Source organism: Pimephales promelas, chromosome 7 (genome assembly GCF_988280905.1).
Source record: "Pimephales promelas chromosome 7, fPimPro1.hap1.1, whole genome shotgun sequence".
Lineage (NCBI taxonomy): Eukaryota > Metazoa > Chordata > Actinopteri > Cypriniformes > Leuciscidae > Pimephales > Pimephales promelas.
In genome coordinates this window covers 32,649,187-32,669,439 of record NC_142775.1, presented here as the reverse complement: position 1 = coordinate 32,669,439, position 20,253 = coordinate 32,649,187, and the positions used below count along the sequence as shown (strand labels likewise).

At 44.1% G+C, this 20,253-nt stretch overlaps 2 protein-coding genes across 2 annotated transcripts in view; one reads left to right on the top strand and one right to left on the bottom strand.

Moving 5' to 3' along the window:
* tsc22d1 (TSC22 domain family, member 1) overlaps window positions 1-7,134 on the bottom strand; it is a 46,443-nt gene extending 39,309 nt beyond the window's left edge. Inside the window, exon 1 of the mRNA XM_039683176.2 lies at window positions 4,080-7,134. Within this exon, the coding sequence (XP_039539110.2) occupies window positions 4,080-6,589 (2,510 nt within the window). The 5' untranslated portion in view covers window positions 6,590-7,134. The remainder of the gene's footprint in view (window positions 1-4,079) is intronic.
* Window positions 7,135-12,193: 5,059 nt separating this feature from the next.
* LOC148978375 (uncharacterized) lies at window positions 12,194-13,309 on the top strand. Its single transcript, XM_089133660.1, has one exon. It carries the CDS (start codon window positions 12,194-12,196, stop codon window positions 13,307-13,309), a length of 1,116 nt encoding a protein of 371 aa, XP_088989786.1.
* Window positions 13,310-20,253: the final 6,944 nt, after the last annotated feature.

Genomic DNA, 20,253 nt, shown 5'->3' with positions numbered 1-20,253 from the left:
GTAATGCAAGACAAGATCCTGTTCTTTGAAGTATTTTTTCCAGAGGAGGCTCTTTGTATGCACGTCTTCTTTTGTCTTTCTTTTTTAGGATGATGTCATTTGGATTAGAACCCGTCCTTCCAAACCTGAGAGCAGAGAGCACAGCGAAGTACTTTAGGGACTGAAAGCTAATAGGGGCAGAGACCTCATGAGCTCAGCTGAACTGGTTTCTCACATTCACAACAGACATTTGCGCTTGTCTCAACTCTTTTCAGGTTTCAATCTGCTGGCTTTCATATTCTTTCCCAGGCGTGACGCATCAGGAAGTTTTTATAATAATAATAATAATAATAATAATAATGTTACAATAATAACAACTTTTTTAATGAGATAATTGTTTCTATAGACGTTTTTTTTAGCTGACTAATGAGTTTATGAACATTAAATGGCTTTTCTGAGGTAAATATTATGCAACATTGTTTACAAGTGGTTTTATTGACGTCTTTTAGCAGTTGAAACTGATTGAACGATTTCATGAGACATTTCAGTAAGTCAATGTATATCTTTCAATACCATCTGATGTTAATTCATGTTTATTTCATGCTATAACTAGTAGTAAAGAGGTTTGTGTGCTCCGCGGCGCGCTGCCACTTCACTTTTTACGACGAGAGCGATAGGTCATGCCACATTAAAGCAATATTTTGGAGGCGCACTACAAAGCTTTTTTCATTCATCAACTGAAAACAGCATAGCCCCAAAGATCTATTCTTGAGATTTAAGAATCAACATACAAAATAAACAAAGAAAAAATGTATTTGAGAAAAAAAAAATTAGATAAATGACGATTTTCATTTCTAAATGAACTATCCCTGTTATGGAGATGGGGAGAGTATGAATATCACTAAATGGACCAAGAGAGAAAGCATAGACAAACTGCCGTTTTACGTTCTGCCACGTTATCTGCTTTGGCCCGATCTGGCCGAGTGAAAGCATTTCCTCTCCTATCCCGTTCCACACGGTCATTAATTGGAGAGATAATCTACTTGATCTCTACACAATGAGTGATTCATTGAGTCTCACATGTGTGGCTTTTATCACTGCCAAGAGCAGATTACATTGAAAAAAGGAAATGTGAGATAATCTTTCTATATGAGGCTGCCAGTGTACACTGTGACCCAAGAACAGTATAATAAAAACATTGAAATAATTTGTGCCGACTTAATCTGTTATTGAGCAAGAGCAAAAAGGGAGAAAACTGAACGATCTCATCCTGTAGCCTATAAGTGGCCTCATGCTTTACACCAAAACAGCATGAGCTGATAGTTTTTCAGAAATAGGTTGAAATACAATTGACAAGTGTACTGAGAGGAAAATGTATTTTGTTTTGAATGGTTGGCTCTCTTGTAGGCCGTCCTACAGTCCTTCAACCAAACACAATCACACCGAAAATATGACACTGGTCATATGGACTTGAATCCAACAGATGTGTCAATCACATGATTAAACTCAAAGGATATTAAAAGTGTCAAGCAGTCAACAACATGCCAAGTTACATTTAACAGCAAAATTGGTCATGGCTATCTGCAGGTCTGGGAAATATATTGAATATTCAGGACATATTTGCAATAATTTTGCTGGTGACGCACAAAGTAACATTATCATTTTATTTCAATGGTTCACTTTAGACATTCTACTAAGTAACTTTGCAACTATGCCAACTAACTCTCATTAGAGAGTTAGTAGAGACTGTAGTAAACTTATAATAGACTTAAGTTAGGGTTTGGTGTAAGTGGACATGCAGTTGCAAAGTTACTTAAAGTGTTTTTCCACTACACAGTATCAGTTCGACTGGACTCGACTCAGCTCGACTCACCTTCGTTTGGTTTTCCACTGTGTAAAAGTTGTACCTGTACCTGCTTTCAGGAACTTTTTTTTTGCATCACCTCTGGCGAGGTTCTGAGGGAGATAAGGCGATACTAAAATGTAACATGAAAACAATGCCGACTGCTGATTGGGCAGAGAGAAGTCACCATTCACTTGCGCCAGATGGAGTATCCAGAATACCCCCACCATTTTTAAATAGTTTGGCCAGAGATGGTTACTAAACTTACTACTATTATTATGGCAATTCGGAACAATACGCCGTGGTCAAACGAGGAGGTGCAGACTTTCCTTTTATTTGGTTGCCGAAGAGAGGATCCAGCGAGAGCTTGATGGGGCAATGAGGAACGAAAGGCGTCGCTATTACGACCAGGTACTATTTGTAGCAGGACTGAGTGAAATGGAAAATGGAGAAAAAAGCGAGCTGAGTCGAGGCGATTCGAGCTGGTACTGGTAATGGAAAAGCGCCATTAGTAGAATGTCTGATGGGTCATCACAATAAAGTGTTACCATATGATGATTTTAATATGGCCATTACATTAGAATAGTTTTATAATACTACTAAAAAGCATTAGAGTGTTTAGACAAACATTTAAAAGTATCTGATTTAACATTAAGAGTTTATAAACTCAGTGAATAATATTTTAAATATTGTGAAAAGTTTTGCATGTACAATTATGAATCTTCCAGGGAAGGGAACCCCTTATTTAACGCCACTTGAAAGCAAATTCATATCAAAATAAAATCTCGCTAAAAGTCTTAAAACTATGCCACCAATTTAGAAGACCATCTAGTTGTGGCTGACAAGAAAAATGTATGCGGTCATTAAGTGCAATACAAACGAGATCTCATTCCCAGCAAAAGTCTTGTTGGGACCACCACATTTTAATTTACATGTCTGAATATAGTTCTGAACAGATCTGGTCTGTGATCTGACATTGTTATAGAGAAAAGCCAGACAATAAAAGCATTATCTCAGGTGTTAGTCATAATCTTGCTTAAAGAAGTGGTGCCACACTTGTACGTGTGCACTGACACAAAACTGTCCGTTTCAAAAAAGAGTGTAAGATTACAAAGCAAGACATCTGTTAGACAAGCACTGTCAAGCACAGGAAACTTTACTTATGAACAACTCATAAACATATAGCACTCTATAAACATGCATGCCTGTTTCTTCTGAACAGCTTAAGATGAATGCAAAATTGTCACATCGTTTTAGCAGTATGTTTAAAAGTGTGTATGCATTGCAACCTGGATTATAGTATGACATGCAGAACTTGCTTTCATGTAGGTTACATTTTTGGCCTTGCAGTAAAAACAAAAAGTAGACAGAAGCTAAAGTTTCTGGAATTTAAAAAGGCTGAGATCTACTAAAAGAGTACACTGCTATCTGTATGCAAAAAAAAGAGTCAACCTAGGCTACGTTTACACAGACACACATCAGTGATCTATTTTGGGTTTAACTGAGTTACAGTTTGAAGTAAAGAAAAAAAGCATCTGCAGCAAGCTAATTTTTAGTCTGTATTTGAGCCCTTAAAAGCATACAGCTTTTAGTCCATAAAATGTTAGCTTAGATGCCACCTATATATTAGTGAAACTTTTAGCTGATATACACATTTAAAATTTCCAATAGTTCTTTTACAAAATAGACCAAAAACGACTTTAATGCAATCATTTTGTCCAATCAAATTCTATCTAGAATGAGAAAGAACCTCCCACTACAACACCTACATCCAGGCTAACTATGGCTGTGATGTAAACAAAAGACTATTGGCCCAAAGTGAATGTCAACAGTACAAAAATACAGCCATCTGAAGTGATTTCATGGGGTCTTTAAAGGCAGGCTGACATACTGTAGTGCAAAACATTCATCTTTCTATATATAATACCACAATAACGGTCTACAGTTTTGTCATAAAAAACACTTCTAGCTATATGGAAGCCTAAATCCCTGCTTCAAACCTGTCACTGTGATATCTAAAGCACAACACCACACTTTATGTTTATAGGACTGTATTAAGCCATATCACTATCTAAAGCACAACACCACCCTTTATGTTTATAGGACTGTATTAAGCCATATCACTGATCATCATCCACTGCCTGCATGTGTAATCAAATTTTTAATAAAGCTATTCCAACTGTAATTACAAAGGCAAATGAATTGGAAACAGAGTGAATAAGCAAATGCCAAGAAAAACAAAAGTACTGAAACTTACCCATCATCCTCTCCATCCACAGGTAAGCTCTTCAGCAGGCTGGCAGAGGCAGTTAAGGCACTGACTCCACTGCTTCCCTCTGGACCACGGGAAGTGCCCGTCTGGGAGGCACATTCACCACCGGCTGGCTTGGGTTGCATGAGCAGAGACTGGTGCTGTAACAGAAGGAGCTGGGCATCCTCCAGCGTTCTGGGCATAAATGCAGGCTGCGGCCCGGTCTCTTTTGAGCCGTTCTGTATCAAACCGGACTGCGAATCACTCTGAAGTTTAGGAGGAATGCCTGATGAGGTCACGGCCGGGACATACTGTGTGCCACGAGCTTGTGACTGCTGCTCCACGGAGGGTTGAGGGGCGAGCTGCTGCCCCTGGGTCTGCTGTACGAGACCGGTGCCCGACTGCACCAGCTGGGACACGATCTGGACCATCTGCACGGTGGGTGCCTGTTGTGGCTGCAGGAGGCCTTGCTGAAGAGGTTGAGCAGCAGAGGGTTGAGAAGCCACAATCGGGATGGGGGCGGGCAGGTGGGGCAGTGTTTGTGTTGACCCAGGTGGCACAGTGTTCATGATCTGCTTAGATTGAGGGAAGTCAGGTGGTAGGCTGCCTCCCTGGATTAAGGGGTTAACATTTGCTGGTGCTACCTGGGCTGGTGCGGGCGAATAGCCAATCTGCTGCTGGGTCACCACAGGAGAGGATTGTGCTGCCTGGGCATATGTCAGTTTGGGCATATGTGTGGGCACAGCTGTAGACGAATGCCCGATTGTGTTCTGCAGTCCGCCGATAGTTCCTGGCGGCGGCTGCTGAATGCTCGCCGGCATTGGTGCTACTGCATTAGTCTTAAGATGAGCATGGACTAAGTCCTGGGGTTGCCTCTGAGACATGGACACGCTGGAAGAGGAGTAGTCTTGCTTTTGAGCAGCGGGCTGTTGGAAGGTCTGTTTCGCAGCCGAGGAGCCACCAGTCTCTCCGTTACCCAGACTGTCTGTGTAATGGTTGGTCGAGCTGCTGACAGAACCCCCACTTACAGACTCTCTGTCTGGACACACAACACTCTCAGGCACAAACTGGCGAATGCTTTCGACCGTTCTGGTGCTGGGGGCATTTTCAGAGGACGCCGCACCCGGGACCTCCTTGTCATAAAACTCGGTGCACGTCCACCTACCCTTCTTAAAAGGCTCAGAAGTAGAGTCCAATTTGACCACTCTGAAACGTGAGCTGGTGGAGGCAGGAGGAGGCACTTGGGCCTGCGGAGGATGAGCATTCATCACTGGGGCAGAGGGAGCAGGCACTGCATGCTGGCCTACGACAGATGGCCCCACCTGCCCTGCGCCTGTCGGAGCAACACCACCGGAAGCTGTCAGAGCAGCGGTGACACTCGTGCCGATTATTCCACTGGGAATGTGCGTCAAGTTTACGGTTTGGTTACTAACACTATTCAAAGCAGGGGAGTAGTTTACACTGCTAATATTGGTACTCTTGCCACCCACTGCAGGCACACTGGTGGAATTTAACATACAAACATTATTTGTTAAAGGATTACCAGTACTAATTGTGGCACCTGAAGTCACAGAGATCATTCCAGTTCCTGAGGCGACAGTAGCCAAAGGCTGGCCGACGACACTGGTTGTGCCAACAGAGGCATTCGCAATCAATCCTACCACATTTGAAGGCATTTTCTGGCCTGTGCTAGCTACTGAAGTCACTGAAGATGTGACTGCAACTCCCAAAGGATTCCCAATCTGTGTCCCACCAGCAGGAGGGGCTTTTTTAGAAGAAGCAGGATTATGGTGATGATGGTGAACTGTCCCATTAACCATGGTGCCATGCAGGTGTGCTTGGGTGAGGATGGGTGGCTGGTTGGGCGACACGGCCCCCGGGGTCTCCGCCTCATGAAAGTTATTCAGCGTCTCCTCTGAGGAGCTCCTTTCCGGTCCTCCTGCATTGTTGTTCTGTGAAAGGGACACATCCATGATCTCTGAGGATGATAAGTCCTCGGTGTGGGACTCATCCAAGTCGTCACAACTCTCTGTGTCTTCTGTAATGCTGTTATTGGTGCTGACAGATGTCTGAGCAGGGGTAACGCTGGTGATCTGAAAGCCACTCTTCTTCTTCATCTGTGCCACTGCAGTGGGCAGAGCTTGGGGAAATATAGTGGTCTGCAAGGGGATACTGAGGCTCTGAGGAGGGTTCTGAGGCCCAAGCGAGGATGCGGCCGGTGTTTGAGACTGAATCAGCACCGGTGGTGGATACTCGTCCCCTAGCATTAAGTTGTTGCTATTAAAGCTGGTGCTTCCCGAAGTTGTCAATGAGGAGGAACCACCTACCGTGCTGTTACTGCTTTCCCGTCTGGGTAAGCTCACGGGGTAAACCATTTTTCGGGCGCTGCCGGGGTCTCCTGATCGGTCGTGGTGATTCATTTCTGAAGGATAGTCTCTGACAAAGTTATAAATACAGCTCAAGAGAACAAGCTCTTTTGGGGAAGCAACTTGAAGCCGCTCGAGTAATTTCCACATAAAACCAACACTTTTCCAGCAACGTTAACTGCCACGATAATTCCACTTGAAGTGGTATTTAAATGTCCACCATGAGGAGCAGGCTAATGCCAATGCTAAGTTAACAGCCGCTAGCGAGCTAGCCGACACGGTTTCGCTTCAGCTGTTGTTGTTTTCAAATCGTATATCCTCGCAAAACCATTCAGCACAGCATAACGGTGAAGTTTAAACGTGAAGGAGACGACACAGACGGCCGAGTTGATCGATATCCAACGTTACAACGACAGCGTCTTTCCCCATCACAGTTCAAACTGCCAGGCGCATTTTCAATTGTTGTATCACCCGTCACCAGAGCACGAAATCAAACGAAACAAAGTCCTTCAGCCAGCGTCAGTTGACGGAGAGAAACTGAGCAACTCAGCGCTGCCCTGCTTTATTCCATCCCGTGTTTTCTTTTGTTTTAGTCCTGTGTTAGCGCTATGTCTCTCTCCCACTCTGCTCCTATTCACCAGCTGCCTCCTTGTAATGTAGCCTGTGCTAGTGCTATCAGCCTGTGACGAGTCCCCGAAAGGGGGAGGAGAGCGCGATAACATGGCGACCGCGCATGGCAGTTCACGTTCACAGCGGCCAGACATAAAGCCGAGAGAGTCTGGCAATGATGGGCGGAGGACGGGGGGGAGGGAGGTGTACTAGAGACGGTCGGCGAAGAGCTCCGAAAACACTCGAATGAAGCCGAGTACAGCCAACTGTGTTGGTGAGGGATGTTTCTTATTATAGCCTTCGGTAACTGTGGCAGCAAGCACTCAGAATAACATCTTTTGTCCACTGTGGTTATTATTATTTGACATTGAAGAGGGGGACAGAAACACATCACACGGATTTCTGGGTCCTATAGGCTGACATAGCCTATTGGTTTAGCTATAATGTACAAAGAATATTTTTGGGATTTTATTGATTCAAAACTCATTAAACAGAAAATATATTTTTTTAACCTGAGAAAGATAATAGTAAACACGAGTATTTAGTTTAGGTGTTGCTGTGTGTTTTTGCCCTGTACAGGCCAGCGACATCAACAAGATGTAAACAGACCCTGTGACATCAATGATTTGTTCTGTTTTTGCAAAACAGCTAGTTTGAAAGAGTAGCCAGATATTTCCACAGACAGAAAAGAACAGCCAAACACATCTGCACTGACCGTTATTTTACACATGCCGTTTGTTGCTCACCACTGTTTAGGGATGAGAAGTAAAGTTCTAGGTCCAGCAGACCTACTACACAAAATACATTATGTGTCTACTGTGCGTGTGTTTTAGCCTACTTTAAACAGGCATAATTTAATTCCAAAATATGTGTTTTATTTCAGACAACAACAACTAGGTTATAAAATAACAACGAGGAATGTATCTCATGTGTGCTGATCCAGCTATATTTAGCTTTCAGCTGTGACAGTGAGAATAGCATCTTTGTTGTGTGGAAGAAGATACATTTTCAAAAGTATGAACACCGTATTAACGCTGATGGTTTGCCATCACAGCTACCAGGTGAAATAATGGGTTTCAGATAACTGTTGAAATTTGTAAACAAGTTAAAAAAAAAAATAAAATCTGTTTGTCAGTAAAGGGTAATGGTGTGACTAAGAGAAATGTTATGCTGAAAGCATATTCAAAGATCATATTTAATATTAGGTTTAATATTTAGTTGACATTTGATGTTGTAGTTAATTTCTTCATTATTTATTATAACATTAGGTGTATACAATGTGGCATTATGTAAAAGCTGATATGATGTAGGATTTTGACAGCTCTGCTCGTGATTTTTCTAATATGGACTAACAGAAAATGTGGGGATGACACATTATGACAAGGTACCAAATGTCTTCTTCTTGTTTATTACATCAAATTGCCGACGTATGAGTGTCTCATTAGATTAGGATGACACATCCCATTGAACTTGCCAAACCCATGCGTTTGAATGTGAATTGGAATGACACAAGTGAGTGATCTCAGTGTAACACATTAAGTATGAGGAAATGGGGTATGACAGTCCCAAAATGGGCGTGTGCCCTGATATCCAGATCAAGCAGACAGGCTGTGCCCATCCATACAAATTTCAGAGGGAGAGAGCCAGCGAGAGCTGATTGCAATGTAAGCGTCTGGTGCTGTCAGCAGCTTTAAATCACACTGGCACTCCACAACAAAAAACACAGAGAGCTATTGTGCTCCTGAACAATAATGGTCAATTTATACACTGGAGTCTGCTTTCATTTTGTAAACACTTATTAAAACAGGTATCTTTGGTGATATTGGGGAAAAAATAGAGATCCTTTATGAGAATTGCCATTGTTCAGTGTAATTTAACTCTGAAATGAAAGCTTATCCCTCCTGAGCATGCCAATGGTGGCCGAGGTTTACTTTAACAAAGCTGCCGATCGTTTCAGTCCGATCTCAACAGTTTGTGTGGGACATTTTAACTGGGATTGTTTTTCATATCTGACGTAATGTAATTTAGGCCTTGCAGAAAGTTTGTTATTGAAGGATAGGGACGTAATAAACTATAGCTATTGGAGCTGACTGCAAACCAAAAGCACTGTTGCTCAATTCACATGTGAATCAGTGTCATGGTGTTTGCAGAAGAAGGTACGAGGATGAGGAGTAAGTTCCGACATGAAGTTTAATAACAAATATAGCTGCGAGCAGCGATGGCGGGCCCAAGCCGGTGGCACCGCAACCCCGGCTCCTTTAGTTACCTAAAGGCACCGGGGTGGCGGTGCCGAAGGCTTTGGCCCTTTCATGATTAAATGTTAAAACGGCTTGCCATAGTCTGTCATTTTGACTAGTCACAATTATGTTACAGATATCTTAAATGATATTACAAACTATCCAAAATGTAATTACGACTAGACAGAAAGACATTGTTGATATCTACAATGTTAATTTCCGGATAGGCAAACTTAGCTTTTAAATGTTAAAAGGGCTTGCCATACACGGACGTAGGCTCAGAGAGAGTCTCACCATATTCAAACCAAAATATCTGACTTCCTCTTGGTCTGAGCTAATGACTATGAATTAGAAAGTTGTCTGGCTTGAGGAGTACAATGTATATAACGATTTTTGTAACTGTAGATAAAAATAACAACCCCACTTTTGTCAAAAATTATTTAGTCCTATTTAGTCCCTATTTAGTCCCTGCACCACGCCCGTTTCTGAAACTTTGCACATGTCTACTGGCTAATAAATGTGATGTGTCTGTTGAGTTTCATGCAATTTCAAGCATGCTAAGAGTCTCAAAAGCATCCTAAAATAATTTCAAAGTTTGAAGCTTTGCCACGGCAACAGTTTAAAAGATATCAAGAATCCATTCACAGGTCTACATCTACCGTATGTTTACATTATACAGATGAAGTTTTTGATCTGTTTTTCATCATTATACAGATTAAGTTTTTCATTTGTTTACATTATACAGATTAAGTTTTTCATTCATATTATTACATGCAAGCGTGTTTGATTTATGGACCAAGTTTTCGGACCCCGTTCCAGGGGGCGCTGTCTAGCCCCCCTGCCACGCCTAGGTACCATCTTCAGCCCGGGCCTGATGGCTGTGGGATATGACCTGTGTGCAAAGTTTCAAGAGTTTTCAAACCCGTTAAGGGCCTCAAAAGCCATTAAGAGTCTCAAAATCATCAAAAAAAAAGAATTTTAAAGTTTGATGCGTTGCCACGGCAACAGTATCAAAGATATCAAGAATCCATTCACAGGTCTTCATCTGCCATGTATTTACATTATACAGATGAAGTTTGAAGCAAATCGGGTAAAAATAAGAGGTTGATTTCAAAGCATTTTGAAAGTGACACACTTCCTGCTGCCAGTTGGTGGTGCTATAACTTTGACTCGAAATAGTGACATCCATGTGATCGTCCTCTTACAGCGAACACACTGATGAAGTTTCATCAAGATATGTTAATGTATGCTGAAGTTATAACACACTTCCTGTTTCACGTTTCTCGCCATAATTTCGTTTCCTCGCCACGGCCAAACCGTTTGAGATATCAAAAATCCCCTCGCAAACTTTCATCCTCAATGTCTTGACTTCTTGCACACCGAGTTTGGTTGTGATTGGTAAACACATGCGTTGTAATTTGATGTATTTCTCCTAGGACAACTATTCAAACAACCCATAATTCTCAACTTCCATTTTAATTGTCGTAAAACTTAGAGCACGAAAGTTGTTTGGCCTGATGTGATCTATAATTGTACCGAGTTTCATATTAATTCACGCAAGTGTGTTTGATTTATGGACAAATGTTCGAATCCCAGTCCAGGGGGCGCTGTCGAGCCGCCCTGCCACGCCCGATGACCAGCTTCAGCCCGGCCCTGAAGGCCATGGGTTCTGACCCGTGTGCAAAGTTTCAAGAGTTTTAGAGGATGTTAAGGCCCCCGAAAATGCCAGAGAAGTCGCACACAGCAAATAAAGGGTTAAAATTAACCTGACAGGCGCCCCTCCTCTCACTCACACAGAGAGACACTAGCCGCGTTTCCACTGCCGGGCCAGGGCCGGGCCGTGCTAGTGCGTGCCAGGGCCAGTCGCGTTTCCACTGTCACTTCCGGGGCTTGATCGGGGCTTCCTCAGGGCCAACGGCCAGGATTTCTGGCTCGTCGAATACCTTGGGCCAGAGGGGGCCAGCTCGGGCTAGAGGCGTGCTCAAGGTAAAAGGCGGAGTTTATCGGTGTTATGGAACGTTATGATCTGAAGCAAGATGCACATAAGGGTGTCCATGTTTAACCGATTAACCGTTTAAAATTGCATAACATTTTAATTTGAACTGTAGGATATGCCAAATGCTGCGCAACAATATATAGGCTATATATAGCTACATATCGACAAATTTTCAGATATTTGTTTGATTTTTTTGCCCCTTAAACATTTAAAATATTTGACAAATTAATATGAAAAAAATATATATTTTACTGGTTTTCTGAGGCCAAATTAGAACCTGGAAATGATATTTTCCCCGCAGTGCTGAATGAGAAGAGCCGTAACCACAGCCTACAGAAAGGGGATTTATGGGTGATTTATAGGCTATAATAAATGTGTCTGATAATAAAATAATATAAAATAACGAGGCATTAATTGTTTATTAATAAACTATTGTTTTCTAAATGATTTTCGGCTAAAAACATATCTCCATCTCCGGATGCACATTTAGAGAGAAATTAAGCTACATATATGTAACAGACTTTGTTGAATTCTGTTATGACGCACTAATTCTGGAGGTACTGGCGTTCATTGTATATGCAACGTATTTTTCCCTTCGGGGCTTGCCGTAGTTAGGCATGTGTCATGCGCACTGTATGTACTAGAGTGTCACGGGTTTTACGTGAGAGTTGGTGATCTGACAGGTGAAGCAATAAAGTGGAGAAGAGTTCCAAAGTTAAACGGCTACCGTTTATTGTTTTCTTACTTCCAAGTGTTAGGCGAACCCTGTTTAAACGCTCGGTCACATTGGTGGCAGCGGTGTTGTTTTGATTTATTCGCGTTTACGTGATCCAGTGTTGCGGCGGGAGTTTAACTAGTTAGTTTACAGTGAAAAGAGTTAGCACGCGCGGGTTCAACGTCGACGCGGCCATCATGTGGTGTAAAGACGAGGATGATGATTTCTATCCGAGACGGGACCGCGACAAGATCAACAGGCACGTGAAAATCGAGCTGCCGCCGCCGTTCTCAGGCGACGAGAAGCAGAGCTTTCTGTGCTGGGCGCGCCAGTTCGAGGTCGCCGTCAGAGCGCTCACAGAGGGGGATGGTCCTGCGTCGGTTAATTATGAGCTAGTGAGGATTCTGCCGACACGTTTAAGCAACGCAGCATTTCTTCTGTGGGACAGCCTTCCTAAAACTGTTCAGGCTGACTATACAGCTGTAAAAGAAAGACTGAAGGAGGCTTTCGGGCAGAGGCAGTTTATGGATCGCTTCAGAGCCAGTTTATCAGCCCGCCCTCGTGCTCCACGGGAAAGTTTGGAGGTGTATGCGGCAGAGATAAGCAGGTTAGTGGACGAGGCTTTTCCTGAATATGGCGACAATGCCCAAAGAGAAGAAAAGTTTCGTCGTTTCTTGGCTGGTTTGGATCCTGTGCTCAGAGCTAAATGCCACGAACAGGGAGCAACAGATATGGAGGAGGCCGTGATAATTGCAGGTCGGTGCGAAAATGCCAGAGACTCGATAAAGACTGAATACATGCCTGTTAATGCTGCCTATACTAATAATGATGGTGGTGCAGTGGCTGCTGTTCACTCTGTGGCTGATAATGGAGGACTATATAGAGCAGTGGATAGATTAACAGAAGAAATGAGAGATATGCGAATGGAGCTGAGGCGCTTGGGTGATGAAAACCAAAGACTGAAATCCAGTGTGAGTCCTAGAGCAATGGATGAGTGGAATGGAGGCCGCTCTCAGCCGAGTGGAATGTGCCAGTGTCTCTGCGGGGGCCGTGGATGCCAGTCACGTGTCTTTGACAGCGCACGGAGGGGCCGTTCACCTGAGAGGAAATCATTCCAACATTTTGGGCGCACATCAGGTATGGATGTTCGTGGTCATAAAGACTCATACTCTGCTCAGTCCCCTGCAAGACGCAGCCCTAGCCCCGGTCCTCGCAGCTGGAACAGCGCTGAGGATGACTCGAGAAAGCGGGGAGTGCGTTTCATGTCTCCTGGCGGAGTGGAGCGCCGCAATGGGCCGGGAAACGGATTTTAGCTGATGTTGTGGCCCAAACACCAGCTATGTTGTCTGTGGGCCCTGTAATGGACAATGTTGATGATGGTGACTCAATTTCAAAAAGCGTCAATGTGATTGTGGATGATGGCCAGGAGCTGGTGTCGTACGTGAGAGGAATAATTGAAGGTGTGGAGGTTCAGATCTTAGTGGACTCTGGTTCCAGTGTATCTCTCATGAGTGCCGATTTCCGTATGTCAATTCCATCACTTCGCAATCGGCCATTGAAAAAGGACTATGTGTCAGCCCGTGCTGTGAATGGTCAAATGCTGGATACACTCGGCACCATCACAGTAACATTTCAACTGGGAATTGAGTCATGGCAGCATGTATTTCATGTGATAAGAGAAACCACACAGACTGTGTTGCTGGGCTGGGACTTTTTGTTGAGGAACCATGCTTTACTGGACCTCGGCCGCGCCGAGCTACAACTGTGGGACATCTCAGTTCCTCTCCTTACCAGCAAAGATTTTGTTCCACTGTGCTGCAACGTGTCACTGGCCACCACTATGAACTTGCCACCTCTCAGTGAGTCAGTTGTGGCAGTTAAAGTGTGTACACCCAATGCAGCCCATTTGGCTAGTGACTTTGTTGGCTATCTGGAACCCAATGTCGCTGAGTCTTCTGGTCTCGTGGTTGCTCACACAGTTGGCATGGTTCACAACGGACTGACAAAAGCTCGGGTTTTGAATCCTACCGGACAGGACATTTCATTGAAACAAGGTATGCACCTGGGTGAGTTTTACACAGTTAATGACTCAGATGTTCAGCTGTTTCATGCTCCAGTTGGCGTAGCTGCAGCGACTTTGTCCAGGGTCACGCCTCCTGTGTCGTTGGATGAGTCACCTATTTCTGAATCAGAGAGAGCTGCGCTTTCAGCATTGCTGTTGGAATACAATGACATTTTCAGCTCCTCCAAACGGAATTCCAGTAGATGTACACTGGTGAAACATCACATCAGAACTGGTGAGCAGACTCCTATCAAACAGCGTGCATACCGTGCTTCCCCTGAAAAACGTGCCGAGATAGAGAAACAAGTGGCTGGCCTGTTAGAGGATGGAGTTATTGAGGAGAGCTGTAGTCCCTGGGCGTCACCAGTTGTTTTGGTGAAAAAGAAGTGTGGCACATGGCGTTTTTGTGTAGACTACAGGCGATTAAACAGTGCGACTATTAAAGACTCTCATCCTCTACCCCGTGTGGATGACACACTGGATGCGTTATCAGGCGCAGTGTGGTTCAGCACGCTAGATTTTTCCAACGGTTACTGGCAAGTGGAAGTTGCCGAAGAGGACAGAGAAAAGACGGCCTTTACAACAGGACAGGGCCTCTATCAGTGGCGGTCCATGCCGATGGGCCTATCCAACGCCCCCGCCACGTTTCAGCGATTAATGGAGCTTGTCCTCAGAGGGCTCCCGTGGCACATCTGCATGGTATATCTCGACGACATTTTAATTTATAACAGGACATTTGAAGAACACCTGTCTAGCATGAGAGAGGTGTTTTCAAGAATCCAATCAGCTGGTTTGAGACTAAATCCAGGCAAATGTCACCTTGCCAGAGATCACGTGGTCTTTCTTGGCCATGTCGTCTCTCGAACCGGTCTTCAACCTGATCCAAAGAACACAGAGAAAGTTTTGAACTGGCCAGTTCCCCATTCTCCTTCTGAGGTGAGAGCCTTTGTGGGTCTATGTTCCTATTACAGACGATTTGTCAAGGATTTTTCTAAACTCGCTGCTCCACTAAACCATCTCGTCGGGAAAAATGTGCCCTTTGTGTGGACTGATGAGTGCGACAAATCATTTAACCTTTTGAAAAGTGTGTTGTCATCCGATCCTGTAGTAGTGTTGCCTGACTTCAGTGTGCCTTTCAAAATCTACACTGATGCATCCAACCTGGCCGTCGGTGCAGTTCTTGCCCAGGACAGAGATGGACTTGAACATGTGGTCGCATACGCCAGCCGGGCATTGAATTCCACGCAAAGGCGTTGGTCCACCTTTGATCGTGAGCTGTGGGCAATTGTGTGGGCAGTAAGGGAATTCAAGCATTACATTGGACTTGCCTCATTTACCATTATCACAGACCATAGACCACTCTTGGCGCTTCGGCGTATGTCCATTGATGATGATCCAACAGGAAGGAGAGGGAGGTGGATTCTGGAGCTTGATCCGTTGAATTGGGTCATTGTACACAAAGATGGAAAACAACATAAGAATGCGGACGCGCTTTCTCGCCGCCCTGAGCCACCTGGCCCTAGCGAGGCAGAGGCCAGTGTTAAAGAGGTACTGGAAGTGAATGTGGTGAGTTCTGGTCAAACAGATGACATTACACGTTCCTCTGAAGTCACTGATTCGACAGGAGATGCGACCGCTGTCAACGTACATGACAATTCAGATTGCATGTCCTCCATGAATGTTTTGTCACACAGCTTATCAGACATTAGGGCAATGCAGCATGCTGACCCTGATATTAAGACTGTGTTGAGCTGGGTGATGCAATCCCAAAGGCCATCAAGGAGAAAAATTCAAGAAGCTTCTCGGTGCTTACGGAAACTTTGGACTGAATTCAACCGTCTTTCTGTAATTGATGGGCTGTTATGCCGCTCAGTTTTCTGTCCCCTTACGAGTGGCCCTGTAGTACAAATGGTTGTACCCTCTGCTCTGATATCAGATATTCTTTTGCAGCTGCATGGGGCCCCAGCTTCTGCCCATTTCTCTTCAGAGCGTGTGTGGGAACGGGCAAGACAATTTTGTTACTGGCCTTCTATGTACAGGGACATCAAAGCATGGTGTGAGCAGTGCAAGGCGTGTCAGACACGGCGCGGTCCGGTTCCTGCCCTCTGTGCACCAATGGGGGGGTCCCAGTCAGTACGGCCATTTGAAAGGGTAGCTATGGACATCTTAGAGCTGCCTGTGACTTCAAAGGGAAACCGGTATGTGCTGGTTGTGGAGGATTACTTCACCAAATTTGTCAACCTGTATGCCTTGCTTAATCAGTCAGCACAGACAGTAGCACGTTGTCTGTTTGAGGACTATGTTCTGATTCATGGCGTTCCAGAGACTTTGCATTCGGACCAGGGTCGTCAGTTTGAGGCAGAGGTGGTCCAGAATCTCTGTCTTCTGCTTGGCATTAAAAAGACACGCACCACACCCTACCATCCGCAGTCAGACGGTATGGTTGAGCGATTTAATCGGACTCTGATTGATCAACTGGCTAAGACTCTTTTGACCTATGGGGGGGAATGGGACGATTATGTGAAACATGTAGCTTTCGCTTACAACACAACGACTCACTCCAGCACTCGTTTCACACCTTACTTCTTGATCCATGGTCGGGAAGCACGGGTCCCTGCTGATGTACTGTTACCCACCCGTACTCTTGTTCCTCGGATGTCAGCATCACATGCTGAGTTTGTTTCTAAATTGCTGACAGAACTGAACTCTGCCTTTAGCAGTGCACGGATGCACAGTGAGGCAGCTCATGACCGTCAAAAACTGTATCATGATGTAAGATTGCGTCACCAGCCCTATGATGTAGGTGCCATGGTGTGGCTCCACAATCCGGTGGAGGACCGCATGAAACTGGCACCCCATTGGAAGGGACCGTATAAAATAGCGCAAGTCATGGATTCATGTGGGGAACAAGGACTGACTTACCGGATTGTAGATCCTTTTGACTCTAGTGAGAGGGCGCAGGTCGTACATTACAATAGGGTGCGGCCTTACACGTTGCCTGTTTCTTCTCTGTCACAGGACCAGACGTTGTCAAATGTTCCGGACTCACAGCCTGAGTCTCTTTCCATAGAGGCAGGAGTTTCTGGTGGAGAGGAGTGTGTTTCTCCCCAGAAAGATCTGAGTGCTTTGTCTGACTCACCATGTTCTGTTAAGGGGTCTGAGCAATACATGAGTAGGACTGGAAGAGTTCATAGGCCTCCGGGCCATTTGAAGGATTTTGTTTTGTATTGAAGTAACTGTATACCTATGTGTATGGGAGAGTGCAAGTTGAATTTGTTCTATTGTGGAGCCTGTAGTTACAGAGGAAAATAGTGTGTTCTATCAATAGGCTTGTTACAGTACCAGTAATATGCTATGTACTCTGTTTTGTGTTTTTTTTTTGGTACACAGCTGTTTATTGTCCATGACTGATGATGTTACTATTCTGAAACATAAACGGGGACGTTTATTTTGTGAGGGGGGGACGTATGTAACAGACTTTGTTGAATTCTGTTATGACGCACTAATTCTGGAGGTACTGGCGTTCATTGTATATGCAACGTATTTTTCCCTTCGGGGCTTGCCGTAGTTAGGCATGTGTCATGCGCACTGTATGTACTAGAGTGTCACGGGTTTTACGTGAGAGTTGGTGATCTGACAGGTGAAGCAATAAAGTGGAGAAGAGTTCCAAAGTTAAACGGCTACCGTTTATTGTTTTCTTACTTCCAAGTGTTAGGCGAACCCTGTTTAAACGCTCGGTCACATAAACATAGAAGATATTGGCTTTCGATTCGAATTTGTTCGTTTTAAATTGGACATTTAAAGCTTTAATCTACAAAGGATATAACCCCTGTAGACTAAAGCTTTAAATGTCCAATTTAAAACGAACAAATTCGAGTGCGGTGGCTGTTTCAGATCTCGCGCTTCAGTTCACGGAGATCATGAAGCGCGCCTTGATTAATTGTTAAAGCACAACGTTTTCTTGTTATAAATAAATTTATTTGCGAATAATGTATTATTATTTTCTGTATGACCAGAAATTAAAGAGTATTTTAAGTTGTTTCCACTAAAAGAAATGCAATGAAACTGTTCACATGGGCGTCTCGCAGCCATCAGTGCGTGCTCCACTGGATATGCGCTGATATTTGTCAAAAATATTTTGTTTATTTGTGCTCTGTTCCTTTTTTGGATAAAGGCGTCTTCTACATATGCAGCCTAATAAAATGTTACAATAATGATGATGATGGTTATTATTATTATTATTATTTGCAGACACGGAGTTTTTGTGAAATGGACGTTTTGCTTATTTTCAATTGGCAATTTCAGTTTGAAGGGTTATGGAAATGGGGCTTTAACTGCTCCGTACTTGCTGCGTTTTATTTCTATAAATTAATTTCGTTTCAAATGGGGTCCAATCAGTTATTAAAGGTGTTAAAAATGTACTCTGTATCTCGAGGTTGCGGCGCGCACACTATGCACCGAGTATTAACCGATGGGCCTCGGTTAACGATTAATGAATAACTTGAAAACGTGCCCGCAGCCCTACTTGTTATATCGCGCAAAAAATCGCTGCTTAAAATGGAGAATCGCCTGTACTGGTCTCGGGACACTATTGCAGCCACTACGGCAGTTGAGTTAATATACATGCTATCTTCCTAATTTAAAAAATAAATTAATTCATAATACCCGCTGAAATGGGTTGGGTTTTATGACGTTTGATCCTGAAAGGCGTGTTAGGGGTGGGGTCTGGGGCAGCGCTGTGGGGCTACTGGCCCGGCAGTGGAAACGCAAGCCCGGTGCTTGGGGCCCGAGGCCACTAGCTCGGCCCGGCTCGCTGTTAGCTCTGGCCCAGCCCTAGCCCGGCAGTGGAAACGCGGCTACTGAGAGACTGGCAAAATTCTAAGATTTTCTCTACATTCAAACAAAGATATCTGACTTTCTGTGGGTCCTAGCTAATGAGTGTCAATTAGAAAGTTGTCCGGCTCGAGGAGTACAATATACATACCGATTTTTGTAACTCTAGTTAAAACTAACAACCCCACTTTTGTCAAAAGGTGGTGCTACTGAGCCCTCACCACGCCCGTTTCTGAAACTTTGCACATGTCTACTGGCTAATAAATGTGATGTGTCTGTCGAGTTTCATGCGATTTGAAGCATGCTAAGGGTCTCAAAAGCATCCTTAAAGAATGGTAAAGTTTGATGCGTTGCCACGGCAACAGTTTAAAAGATATCAAGAATCCATTCACAGGTCTACATCTGCTGTATATTTACATTATACAGATTAAGTTTGAAGCAAATCGGGTAAAAATAAAAGGGTGATTTCAAAGCATTTTGAAAGTGACACACTTCCTGCTGCCAGTTGGTGGCGCTATAACTTTGACTCACAATAGTCACATCCATGTGATCGTCCTCTTACAGCGAACACACTGCTGAAGTTTCATCAAGATCAGTTAATGTATGCTGAAGTTATAACACACTTCCTGTTTCATGTTTCTCGCCATAATTTCGTTTCCTCGCCACGGCCAAACCGTTCGAGATATCAAAAATCCCCTCGCAAACTTTCATCCTCAATGTCTTGACTTCACGCTGACCGAGTTTCGTCGAATTTGGATCAAAGCTCTAGGAGGAGTATTAAAAATTCCATTGCGAGTGTTTTACGAACAACCTTAAATAGCCGACTTCCTGTTGGGCTGGGGTAAAAAGTAAAAGCACGAGGTATAGATGAAACGATAAGATCAAAATGTGTACAGAGTTTCATATTATTACATGCAAGCGTGTTTGATTTATGGACCAAGTGTTCGGACCCCGTTCCAGGGGGCGCTGTCTAGCCCCCCTGCCACGCCCGGGTACCATTTTCAGCCCGGCCCTGATGGCCGCGGGTTCTGACCCGTGTGCAAAGTTTCAAGAGTTTTTGAGCATGTTAAGGGCCCCAAAAGTGCCCGAATAGTCGTATAAATAATAATAATAATAATAAATATAGCTGCGAGCAGCGATGGCGGGCCCAAGCCGGTGGCACCGCAACCCCGGTTCCTTTAGTTACCTAAAGGCACCCGGGTGGCGGTGCCGAAGGCTTTGGCCCTTTCATGATTAAATGTTAAAACGGCTTGCCATACTCTGTCATTTCGACTAGTCAAAATTATGTTACAGATATCTTAAATGATAATACAAACTATCCAAAATGTAATTACGAATAGACAGAAAGACGTTGTTGATATC